The 13,772-nt window shown below is 34.4% G+C and overlaps 1 protein-coding gene across 9 annotated transcripts in view; it reads right to left on the bottom strand.

Moving 5' to 3' along the window:
• Positions 1-343: 343 nt before the first annotated feature.
• The window catches only part of ATP11B (ATPase phospholipid transporting 11B (putative)), a 110,169-nt gene continuing 96,740 nt past the window's right edge, over positions 344-13,772 (bottom strand). For 5 of the 9 annotated variants that reach the window (XM_043873572.1, XM_043873583.1, XM_043873573.1 and 2 more), the window contains 2 exons: positions 8,018-8,151; positions 344-3,849 (listed from right to left, as the gene is read on the bottom strand). In XM_043873572.1, coding sequence (XP_043729507.1) covers positions 3,768-3,849; positions 8,018-8,151 — 216 coding nt within the window. In that variant the 3' untranslated portion in view covers positions 344-3,767. Of the gene's footprint in view, positions 3,889-8,017; positions 8,152-13,772 lie in introns of all 9 variants that reach the window. The other 4 variants (XM_043873574.1, XM_043873578.1, XM_043873581.1 and 1 more) reach the window with 2 other exon arrangements.

The raw sequence follows: 13,772 nt of genomic DNA, 5'->3' as shown, positions 1-13,772 counted from the left end.
GCCAAGGAAATCCCAGAAAGCACATATTTTCTATTCATTGAAGGCATTTCCAAATTTACACTGGCTGGTTTTTCATGAATGATGCATTTGTAGTTGAAGTGTGTTGGTCTTTACAGTCTGTACATTTCAATCAGACAGCTTTCAGAAACTGTACTGATAATCTATAAAACTTGGGTAACAAAAGAACTGGATTTCTGAAAACTGCAGTTAGTGAAAGGCATATAATAACATTTCTTTACTGGAGAATAAATGCAGTAAAATTTAACTACAAAAACTTGGCAGTGCTGGTTTTGATGAGGAGAGGGTGGTTTAAAATGCATTTAAATAACAGAAAAAGACTTACTTATATAGGAAATTTTTTATTTAATATAATTTCATAAACTTTAAAAAATTACTGAGCGCTGCACAACAGGTATGCTACATTTACTGACAATGAAGATAACAAGTTATATTAGATAGCCACAGTGTCTGAGGTCCAGAATTTTAAACTGTTACAATAGTATTTCCAACTATTCTTTTTATTCATAAAAATCTAACAATCACCATTATTACAAACATATCATTAGTTATGCTCTTTTGCAATAATATCATTCAGGTTATCTCACATAAACAGCACTTTAATAATGTTCTGTTTTTATGAAAATAGAAGGCATTTTAGATAGAAATAAAAGTGTCTCTAAAGGGGGGCCAAAAATAACAAAACATGTTTCATATAAGTCTTTGGTGTGTTAAGTTTTATTAACACATGCTTACACCCCAAATTGATCTTTAAAGGAAAAACACAAAACATGGGATGATTTTTCCCTTTTCCCAGCCCCAATAACTTTTCAGTGTATTTTAAAACTTTTGGTATAAATTGTAAATATTTTAGTGGTTGTGATTCCTGCCTATTAGATAGGAGGCTCAAGCTTATCACACAAGGCCAATTTCACAATCTTATGCAGTAGAAATGACCCTGTTTAACCTCCTACTCAGGACAGTGCCAGAGTCTGGATCAGGTCTGGGAAGCCGCTGGACATCAGAGAGATTAAGACCCAAGGAGGTGGTTAGTTAAGAGAAATTAAAACTTAATTCTCTCCTTTTTCCTTCTCAACCCCACAGCAAGCCTGGGTAGCTATAGTTCCCCTGGCCCACACTCTATTCCTTCCAGTGTGAGCCTAATGCTTGTTGAAAGTTGAGGCAGGATTGCTGAGTCACCTAAAGCAGCTGATGGGTAATTTTGGAAACTGACTTGGTGATTGCTACTATCTTCAGGGCTACAGCCTTAAGGCTAGGCAAACACAAGCAAGCGAAGCAAATAGATTTGAGACCAGTAACTAGCAATAACACATGTAGCATGGTACCTGGTGTTGGCAGATAAGAGTAAGTTAATTATCAACATCGTACTTTCCAAAGAATTTTAAAGAGATATGCAAGGAGGAAAATTTACAAATACTCATTATGCAGTAACAATTTTACAAAATGACTATCTACAGAACTATTGGAGGTTTGCAGACAACACTGTTACTTTCTTAAACAACAGAAAATCCTTTTCTTACAATTGCAAGAATTCCTTTAAAGGGAGTAGGTTTTGAACAACAGAGTAGGATAAGCATGTCAGCAGATGCTATTTTTCAGATACAAAGTTCCTAAATAACTTCAAATAGTGAATGCAAAAAATTGTATCAATCATACTTTGAGCACCAAATAGGCTGGCTGAGTTCATGCCTTGCTATAGTTGGTCAGAGACTGCTTGATGGCTTTGCAGTCCTTCCCTAGTATTAGTAGTCAGTTAAATTGATGGCAAATAAACACCAAGGTAGATGCAATGCCCGGCTACCAAATGTCATTTTGTTATATGAACATTTTACAAGACATTCTAAGAGCAAGTTTGCCATTGTCATCCACTAATACTCTACTGAATATTTTCTGCAGTATTTCCTCTTCTGAAACATGAAGTGGTAAGGGTACACACTGTAAATTTTTATTATCCCTTTATAGTATTTCCAGAATAACAGCATTTTCCTAAACCCAATCTAAGGTAAAGATGGGCTATTTGCAAAAATTAATATTTAGGCTGAAATTTATAACCTAATATATCCTTGCATTATTGAAACAGACAAATGTTATACTGGCAAGAAAACAGCTTACCAGTGAACAAAGGTAAAGTCTTAATTGTATGATTCTTTCCCTACAAGCCCAATTCTAGAAGTCTTATATTCATGAAATGGGAAAGGGGTGGAAGGGTTGTGCAAAAAATAAATGTACAGAAAGGAATTACCATATTCAAAAAACTTTGGCAACCATTCCCATACAATTTTAAATGTATATGTATTCAATCATATGCTTAGGAAGAGTTTTAAACTAATAATCATTTCCAAATTTTAAAACAACATTACTTTTTATGAAAACAAATGATAGCACTGGATCTACATGTTAAATTCAGGATGGAAATCAAGTACTGAACTGCAGTGAATTAATGGCAATCATACAAACCTGATTAATCATTTATAGCACTTAAATTTACTGCAGCCATTACCGCATATAATTTAGCATTTTAGAGTTTATTTCATTTACATTCTATAGCCATACCTTATAATGGGACACCGGGTAGACTTGACTTTACTGTGGTAGGCTGCTGTAACTTAGATAACATACTAACCTAAAAATAACAGGATTCTCATCTGAAATTCTTCATTCTAAGAGCTAGCTTACTGAAAGGCAAGAGCAGTTCTAAGCTAGTCACAAAAAGAGGCTCTTCTCATTTTACTGATTTAATTATCCTAAAATTTTGATTCATATAATTAAAAGTATTTGCAATATTTGAATACTTTCCAAACTGTTTTTTATTGATATAGTTGGACTTCACAACAGCACTGTAAAATACTATAAACAAAGCCTTCAGATAGACAAGAAAAAGCAAACTGACATATATTAACCAGATTAAAGCATGCAAAAGATCCAATGATAAACACATTAAGTAATATGCAAATGTGTCTAATTTACCCACTACAGGTTCTTTACATTGTCATGAAAATAGTAAATATTAATTTGAAATTTGGTGAATGGACTTGATTCTTGATTTATATATGATATGGTATACCTTTTTGCATGTATATGGTTAACTTAACTGGTTGTGTTACAGTACACTGAAAGTTTGGAACTGATATATATTTATCTATACTATCCATAGTGCAAGTAAATAATGGTTGGAAATGCATTCTCCTAATTTGTTCTGTGAACTTAGAAAGCACTAAAGAATTAACATGGGTCACCGAGGGACCAAAATTCCTTACTATTCACATTAACTTTTCCCATGAAAAGCTTCAAATATAACTCTAATAAAAAAATAGAGTTTTCAAGGCAAACTTTTCAGCATAATTTACAGAAGCAGATTTAAATAGAAGACTCAATAACCAAGCTAATACTAAAAAATACAATTAACTAGGAATTAGCTCCCTTTTCTACCTTGATATTAAAGTAGAGTGGCCTTAGGAAAAGGCTGAAATGCCATTAGGAGTCCCATAAACACATGGGGACAACCCAGATAAAGAGATGAAAAATGTCTCTTTATTCACAAATTTTAACATGTTTAAATTAAGATGGTGGCTGACATGGGTGCATGGTAATATTTTTTGTTTGTTTGCCATTATAACTCTGAGTGGGCATGAACTACTTCAGAGATTTCAGAAAGTAATTCCACAGAGGTAGTGTGGCCATTACCAGGATGCTCACACTCAGTTTTAGGTAAGGAGTTGAAATGGCTCCCACAAAGTACTACTGCCCCTTTAACAAGTAGATGAGTCCATTGTGGAGAGGGTCAAGATGCTCCTGTCGTTGGTATAGAAAGGATCCGATGCACTCCATGATCTAAAGTAACAATAAGAGAAAAGTTTGGCTCACCAGGACCTATGTATCAATTGAGAAAAAAATTAACTCTAAAACTTAGGAGCAAAATGCAGTTTGAGTATTAAACTAAGCACTGATTGATTCATTTTTAAAAGCTAAAGAGAAGTTCTTTTTACTAGCACTGAATGACCAAACATTATATTATACAAAAACTTGGGAAAATTAGTCATCATATAAAAATATTAGCCAAAATCCACTAGTATTAAAACAATTTCTATAGGTAGTAAAGCATGAGACACTCTTAAAATCTTAACAATTCAGTAAGAAACAAATATGTTATTAAAGTTATGCACATTTGGTTTTCCTGAAAAGCAACTAGGCTGTATTTGATATAACAAAAGCAAACAACAAAAAGCCCAGTTACCAAAAGCTTTAGAATGAAGTAATAGTATGTTCATATTATATTATAATTTCTTTTCAGATATAAATTCTATTCTAAAGATTTTAGCATAATTAGCTTGAACAAAGAAGATGTTTTAATTCAACAGGTATCAAAGACACCTGGAAATCACTAGGATTTTCACTTAACTAAGAACAAATAATCCTCTACTGGTCTGTAAAAAGTTAACTACTGTCTGAATGAAAAGACCATATGCAATTCATTATATAGTAGTTTATTTGCAGCTGTACCAATTTCAGCTAAAAAACTTAAGAATGAAAATAGCCTGCCATGCTTAAAATAGCCTAACCTATTTCAAGGACAGTTTAGAATTACCAAGTTAAAGGTGGCTGTTCTTAGAAGACTTAAAAGCACTTAACAATAAATACATTTTATATAACTTTTACCAGGGTTCCCACTTTCCTTAAATAAAGATGTTAGAAGAAGAGAGTAGCACTTAAAATGGCTCAAATTCACTTTTCTCAAAAATCTGTTTCCTAGAGACTCTAAAGTGTGTATGTAGTTCCAGTTTAAATCGATTAAGTGAGCACAATCACAATGAAGTTTAGAAGCTGGAAAACTTTACAAAGCTGGCGAAGAGGCAGACAGACAAGTAACAACTATACCAGTGGTTTACAGGTTCTCTAATTTTACTAGTTTCCAGAAAACTTAAACAGTATCTACCCTCCGTTAAGAAGGGCTTGTTCACTACTGTCTCTCTAGTACCTAGAACTATGCCTGGTACATAGTAGGTACTCAGTATTGGTAAAATAAATGAATGAAATGGGAACATTTCCTGGTATTGAGGCAAGGAAAAGTATGCTCAGGCACAGATGACAAAACATAACCATAAACAACACTCCTAAACTGCCAATATTTTGTACTAGTTTTTCCTATTTTTCAACCACTGCTTACATAGAAAATCCTCTTAGGTAAGCTGTCTTTCATTTTTGATCTTTTCAAAGCACATATGTGCATTTATATTGTTAAATATCATATTTGACAGAACATTAAACCCGGAGTTATATATTAACTATTAACTCCTTTCTATTTAAAAGACAATTTTGATTAGAATAAGTAACTGCTGGTAAATTACATACAGAAAAGCATTTACTGCTGAAGCACAGACCTTCAGAGTACAACATGGCATATCTTTTATAGAGCACCATGATGCTACCTTTGAAACGTAGCTTGCAATATGGCATATTTCTTTGACAACATCAATTAATAAAATTTAAGTAGAATAAAGGATGGTAAAACTTTATTAGTTTTATTAGAAATCTGTTATATGAAAGCACTAGTTGTATTCAAGTAATTACCATTATCTCTTATGTTTAATGTTAATGGAACAAATATCCAAGGGATTCTACATCTTGTAATAGACGTTAATCTTGTCCTACTTTTTAAATTAGACATAAGAGAGAGATGTAGAATAGAAGCTGTTCCAGAATCAAAACAGAGTGCCAAATGTACTTCACTAAAACAATTACATGTAAAAAACAAAAACAAATGACTTTTCAAAGTTTAAATATAATGTTAATGGATCTATGGTAATTTTCATATAGCCCTTAGAAAGGCACAAAGTGGTTTTGCATATTATATAATTTTATCCACTAAAAAAAAAATAGAACAAATCGAACAAATCTCAAAAGACTTTTTGGATTATTCATTTGAAGAAAACAGGGAGATAATGACAGTAGTAACCAATAACATAACCGGAGATGTTGAACAAAATTGGAAAGCTATTTATAGTCTGTCAAATAAGATATTCACTACTGTTAAACATTTTATTACCAAAAAAAAAAACAAAAAAAACACCCAACTCTTACACAAGAAAAAAGTGAGATACAACTTTAAGTGAAAAAAAGTACAGATGAGAACAGACACATTCAATAGAATATGCAGAAAGAAACCCCATATAATCCCTCAGGCAGGTTCAAAAGGGATAACGTAGCAAAAAAATGGCTATGTTAAGAGTAATGGGGCAGATTACCTTAATAACTGATATCCAGAAAGTGGGAATATATGTAAAGCAGAAAAATATTCTGGGCTTATTTAAAACTAATTCTAATCTGTTTTAGTAGTTAGTGAAGACATTTATTGTCATTAAACAGAAATCTTGTGCTGAAAAGATATATAAAAAATTCTATACAAGTTCTATAGCAGTCTCTTAGTCTAATTCCCACCTTAGTTCTGTGCAGTAAACCTGTCTTAATAAGTAAAATAATATATATTAGGTCTTTCTGGAACTTCCTTTGGGAGACTCACTGGCCTGGGTACATGACAGAACTATTTCTTATAATGCATTTTATAATACAATTTTGTAAGTCATACAAGTCACAATAAATTCAGCTGCTCATAGTAATTCTTATATATGGAATAAAATGACTATAATGTCACAGTGTTATGGAAATGTTCTTGATCACATTATAATCAACAAATGGGGACTGAAACCATATACATATTAAAAGAATTCTATTTATAAATGCAACTGTACCATAAAGAAATGGCCATAACTAAAGGCAAAGTGGGAGTGAACAAGTTTGCCAGTAAAAGTTACCTGAATTCTAAGGTACAAGAATAATGTACCTTATAATAATAATATATAATCATTAAGAATAAGAAGAAGAATGTCATGCTCTTCACTTTTAAAACATAAAGCCAACCAAATATTAAAAATTCTTTTATCAACAGATAAAAGCAGTGTTGCCTCCACCCTTGATTTCCTGCTCCATGGGGTCTTTCCACACTTTTCCCCAGCATGGCACATATAGAAAGTGATCCTGTTCATGTGGCACGCTGTGGACAATGGAACTCACCACTCATCTGTGCCCATCTCTAACACATCATGGGCACGAGTGCACTGCTGCTGTCACTTTGGAACTTTAATATCATTCACTTAAAGAACACCAAAGTGTGAAACAATTTTCTATTTCTTAATATTGCCTAAATAATAGTATGTCTCTTGGGGAAATGTAGAAAGAGCTGAATCAATTTCACTTTTAAATAATTTAAGTGGTAAATATGGCATTTTTGTTATGATTCAAAAGCACAAGTCTAATTCAAGAAATACATTTGGGAAGGGACAAAAAACAATAAAATTCTTCTAAACCATAATTTAAAGACCCATTCTAACTTATAAACTTTTAATTAGGCCATAAATAGCAGTAAAAACTTAAAAACCACAACTTATTTTAAAACCTCATTACACAGCAGCAGCACACAGATAAAAAGGTATAGGAGAGCAGAAATACAGCCTTTTTTCTGTTTATAAATATCCCAAAGTCTCAAATGACTTACTAGACAATATACATGAAGAATAAGAAAAGCAAAATCTCTTGATTTTTCCTATTATGTGCATATTATTTTGTAAATACAAAAAGCAAACAAAACAAATACAGGAAATAAAATAGTATAGGTATAACAAAAAAGAGAAAGTTATAAAAGCAAGAGTACCATATACACACTCCTATTCACCACATTTGAGAAAGACTGTAAAGCAAAAATTTTTTGTTCATTAGATGAAAAGTCTCTTCAAAGGTGCCTTCTCTTCCTTTGTTAGTGAAAGAACCCCCTATCCTAAAGCCACGAAGTGAAATAGCATCAAAGAGTGCTAATAAATAGCACACTTCCTGCTTCAACTGGTAAAAGCAGGGGCTGACTGATTAGGTATCTAGAGATGTAGGTTCAACCTGTTCCAGTTTATAGGATACTCATCTGCAGCAAAGGCTACTTAGAGAAATTTCACACCTGCTGACATGGGATGGACTACATCTTCCTATTACTCGCTCCAGCATTCTTCCAACAGATGCACACGCTGTTTCTCCTTCTGAGAAACAGCACATGGAGTCCAAGCACTTGATACTTGAATTTGTTTCAGTAAGCTGAAGGAGGTGAAGCAGAAAAATATTAGTTACTGATAGATTTGGACTTCCAAAAAGCATTAAAAAAAATAACAAGTACTTTAAAACCAAAAGTAATGCATACATGTTTTATATAATATGGAAAGGTATGGGAAACTTGAAGAGTGATTAAAAGGCACTATGTCCTAAATTAGAGGTTGAGTAAAATAGTTATATAAAACAAGTAGCTGAATCTTGTATAAATCTGGAAAGTTTGTGCATTTAAAATTTTTTTTCAAAATTTATCTTTTGGCCCCACCACACAGCACGTGGGATCTTAGCTCCCCAACCAGGGATGGAACCCACGTCCCATCCCATGTCCCTTGCACTGGAAGCACAGAGTCTTAACCACTGGACTGCCAGGGAAGTCCCAAGATTGTGGATTTCAGTATCTTAATATATTATGATCAATATGATCTACATCAACCGCTCAGAAACTTAAAGAAGTTTAATTCTTCTTTGAACTTTTTAGGTGAAACTGCTCTTGCAACTTCAATTAAAAATGTCCAGTAACTGAGAAAAGCAGAGTTTAAATTATTTTGAAGACTGGGAAATAACCAGGCAGGACTGAATTCCAATCTTCAGCAATAACACCAACAGCAGCAAACACCTTACATAGTGTTTACTATGTGGTAAGTTCTAAACACCATATAGATATATATACATACACCATAAATAATTCTTGAAAAAAACTATCATTTGCCTCAAGTTGCTAAGCAACTATTAAGTGCTAACCATGTCCATAAGCAGCTCATCTTGTTTTTTTAAAAATTAACTGATGACAAACTATTAAAGTCGATTAAGTAAGTAGTACTATTTAGGTTTAAAACTGAATTAATTTCTGTAAGTATGCAAGCTTTATATTGAGGAGGGATAAACAACCGGGCAAGATTACTTAAAGCTACAGTAGTTAATAATTTCAATCCTGTTAAAATAAGGAGGAAAATGGTATAACCACATAGCCCAATGACTCCCAACCTGGTTTTGACACAGTCAAGGGTACTCCTAAATTTCTCAAGGGTTATTTTAAACAAACTTATTTTCATTTACTTTACATGTATAACATACTGCATAACAAATCTCTCAAAAATATAGAGGAAGGAAAACAACAACAATAGATCATTGGAGTGCTACAATTCGCAAAGGTTGGGAGTCACCAAGTGTTGAGTACAAGCATGGCAACAGGGGACATGCATGGGTGGCACAATGGACAGAGACACAAGCATGATGGAACATAAATAACCTGGCATTCTGAACCTAACGCAACTGGTCAAAGAAAGTAAGTTAGTCGCTCAGTCGTGTCTGACTCTTTGCGATCCCAGCAGGCTTCTCTGTCCATGGAATTCTCCAGGCAAGAATACTGGAGTGGGTTGCCAATTCCTTCTCCAGGGGATCTTTCTGACCCAGGGATTGAACCTGGGTCTTCTGCATTGCAGGCAGATTCTTTACCATTTGAGCCACCAGGGAAGCAACTGGTGAGGTCCAGCAAAAACCCTGCTCATAATAATCCTGCCAAATACCAGGCAATGTGAGACAACTTGGTTTCTTTTTGGCAATGAATGGACTGCATCAATGTCCTAGGATCTGCTGAACACTGAGGAACAGCCAAATTTCAACCTGTTCTTTCATTATAATGCCCTTGATTTAGGACTGTTTACTATTTCTTAAACTGAATTTTTTTGAGGTATTTACAGATATCACATGAAAAAAGTTTTGTGCTAAGTTTGAGAAACCCTAGTTCAAGGAATGTCTAAACAGACTTTTGTGAGTAAAGGACTGCCAAGAAGTCATGTTTGTATGGTCAGTCTCCAGGGGGAGAGTTAGATACAGTGCAAATTTGGTTTTTTTCTGGTGAACTTCCCTTCTTCCCCTCCCCCCAAGGAACATTAATTAATCAATACCAGGGGGAATATTAATATTCAGTAGAAGATTTTAGGAAATCTTGGTGTAGGTAACAGGATTTAACCAGTTTCCTAGTTTCCTTCTTGGGTCACTGGGCTCCAGCTTCCTCCATCTCAAAACCAGCCCTTTATAACCTGACCTCAGGCTGCCTTTCCTTCTACCTTTAAATGCTCTTGTGTCCACACAGCCAACCAGGCAGTGTTCCTTGCCTGCGAACACGGGTCAGGGCCTGTCACCAATTAGGGGCAGCATGCTGACTCCTAACACCAAGATCAGTTTAAATACTGTCATTTCTCTAAAATCTTCCCACCTGTCCAACTATCAGTAGCCTCTGTCTCTCTGGATTCTACTCCAATGGTTGTCTGTATCATTGAAACGGCAGAAGCACTTAAATTCACCTTGTATTTCACTGAGCAGGGCCCTGCACTGGTTTTTTACAGGGGACAGTCTATTGAGTTAAGGATAAAGAAAAGGGTGGGAGGTAAGTCAGAAACGGCAGTTATGTTAATGGAATGCTTACTGTGTGCCAGTTACTAGGTAAGAAGCTTCTCATGGATTATCTTATTTATAACCACCTTTTGGGATAGGCACCAGACTTAAACACATTTTACAGATGAGGAAACAGAGAAGTTAAAAAAATATATTCAAGCTCACCCAGCTGGGGCTTGAATCTTGGGTTTCTCTGATTCCAGGGCCCAAACCTCTTTACCATGCTACTATACTGCTTTCTTATAGTTACGGTATAAGGCAGACTACAAATATCAAAAAAGGGAAAGGAGAGCTCAAAACCAGCTGCTGTTGTTGGTATTAGTGGGAGAGTATTTTGATGAAAAAGATGGCATCTGAAATACATACTGAAGACTGGATGGGATTTCAATAGCTGAAGATGGGAGAGAAAGAGCATTCCAGGCTAAGCAAAAAGAATGAGTAACTGTGTGGGCAGAAAAGCATGATGTGCACTCAGCACATATTTAGCCTAAGTGTTGAGAGAGCAGCTGTTACTTGTGCCCCCCTGGCAAAAACACCAGTGTGCCTCAAAGTGTGATCTATGGATCATTGTTGGTCTGAAAACACGTTACTGGCCCATGAGAACACAAATGCATCTGGTCAGTGAGATTAAGAGATTAGACAATTTTACTGCAATCCAACAGAATATTTTTGTTAACTGTTCAATCTAATAATTTCAAAATTGGGGCTTATTTTATATATCTTTTAAATTTCATTTCCTAGTAATTCATTTTTATTGTATTTTACAAAAGTATTGATCTGTGATGAACTAGAAATGAACAACAAAACAAGAAAACAATCTGGTCCTTCACATTTATCTGCGGAGCAATGAATTAGACTAGAAACCCGAACAAGGAGTTTGTCTGGTTCTTCTTAATTTAACAGCATGTGCTTTACTAACTGCTGGGGCTCAACCAACTGACAGGGATTCACTAAAGATGACATCCGTAAGGGCAACAGCATTTGCGTGTCCACATACTGATACATGTAGAACAGTGCTTAGGTCTGGATCTGACTTTAGGTAATTATCTTTCTTTGCACTCATCACCTTTTACTTTAAAACCTGAGGACAGGTATTAAACTATGGGCAACTCAACACAGAGAGTAAACATCTTAAAATGTCAAACATATATAAAGAAATGACTTCTCAGATCACCCTTTGATCACACTAAATAAAATACATTTCTTTTTCTTCCCTAAGGGGGAAAACCCCCACCTGATTTGAAAATGCTGAATGCCGGTTAACTGCATTTCTGTAAAGCTATGTATTGGAAACACTATACTGTTCTCTAGCAAATCTCCAAGCTCTACCACTTTCCCATGTATACATCTTTGATCTCATATCACAGCTTCCAGTATAACTGAGTGTGCAGCATTTAGGTCTCATTTCATTCAAAGTAAGGAGAGGGGGTCACTACCTTAAAAAAAAAAAATTAATAATTTTTTTAATATTAATAAATACTAGAAAAGAAAAAAAGGAAAGTACTGGGAATGAAACCCTACTTAGTGGACTAAATAGTTACCTTTTAACTTATCAGAAATTTTGATTTATTGGTAAGACTCACTCTCCACAATACTTCTCAGAAACCACCACATAACTCAGAGCTAAAAGGGCTGCCAAGCAAAACAGCTATGGAGAGCCAACATGGGATGTAAGGCTAGTGGAAATTTTCATCTTTACAGAACTTCCCTTCTGAAATAAATTCTAGCTTACTGCTTTTATATCCAATATTTTCACATCAGTGATGGCAAACATCTAGAATTTTCTCCTGTTGCTTCTACAAAAATCCTTCTTGAATCTTCTAAATTTTGGAAAACTCATAACATTTCTAAGTTTTTTAGTCACTCCCATGACATTTTACCCTTCAAATAAAGTTTTATCAAACTATTAACCACATTTGTTCTTTTGCTCTTAAAATTATTTTATATACTTCATAATCAAAATGAATACCTTGCTTAGCCTTATAGGAGGTATTTGGAAAGAAGCCTTAAACTATAATGATGGTGAGAAAAAAAGGCTCCTGTTTAGGAAATGTTTTTCTTTTAAATGTAAGATCGAGAAAGTCATTGAGTATTACCAATTTCCAAATTTGGTTACGAATAGTAAAACCCCTAAAACTAGTAACAGCTTCAAGTCCTTATTGAGAGTTGGAAGACATGGCTGTTTAATGATTGTATTTAAATAACTGCTTCTCTTACTCAAGGTCTTTTTCTCCAAAACATGCTGCAAGTTCATATTTACTTCCCTAGACTCCCTCCCTTTTTTCATTCTCCCCAAATAAACAGTTTTGAAAGATAGTTATAAATAAAATACCTCTATACTGACTTTTAGGGATCCTTAGAAAGGAGATTTCCATATGTGTTGCCTAAATTTAAGTATGAAAATAAGCATACATTATTAGGCAAGCTTACAAATTTGGCTTATTCCTTCTTTCAAAAAGACTGAGACTCTTTTAATAGTGTGATTACCAGAAAAACAAAACAACAATATCTGACTAGGAATTTGTAGTTTAGATGAATAAGAGTATGAGGTATCTGTGAAAAATGATAAAATCTCCTATTTTAATGGAGATGGTGAATCTGAATAGCAATTATTAACTCATCAGCAGAGCTAATGTTAAGAAATCAGTTTTCTAAGTATCAATCATACACAGCATATCATTACTGTTTGGTAGAAATAATATTAATACTAGTACCTTTCTTCATTTTAACCTCCAGATGAAAATGCTGTTCAGTAAGTCAGCACAGATTTGAAAATAACATTAGTTTTGTAAAATGTCACACTTATCAGATATGCCTTATTATTATCAGCTTTTTAAATGTTTGATTCTGTTTACAAAATTTTACTCATTCAGAAAAGTGTACCTTTTAGAGGCAAATAACTGAATACAGGCCATTCAGATTTTCTGTTCCTCTGTAGTTAGCTGCTTTGTTAAATGAAGCAGTATTTCTATGTTATCTTTGTCACATAAGGAGAGGAAGGTGACTTGTAGTTGGTTTAAACTGCTTAAAATGTTGTTGGTAGTGGCAGATTTCAGGTCTGGGACTTAAGTACCCTGATCCACAATGAGAAGGTTTAGTAGCCCTAGCATCCTGTTGATATCTCTATGGTAGCTACTAGGTGCAAGCTGGAAAAGGGCATCCAGAGTAGAGCCAGGACTCCAGAGAGAAAGAAATGACAGACCAATGAAGGC

The sequence above is a fragment of the Cervus elaphus genome, chromosome 19 (assembly GCF_910594005.1).
Source record: "Cervus elaphus chromosome 19, mCerEla1.1, whole genome shotgun sequence".
Taxonomy (NCBI): Eukaryota; Metazoa; Chordata; class Mammalia; order Artiodactyla; family Cervidae; genus Cervus; species Cervus elaphus.
The sequence above is the reverse complement of the archived record's forward strand: the minus strand, read 5'-3'. Positions and strand labels throughout refer to the sequence as shown.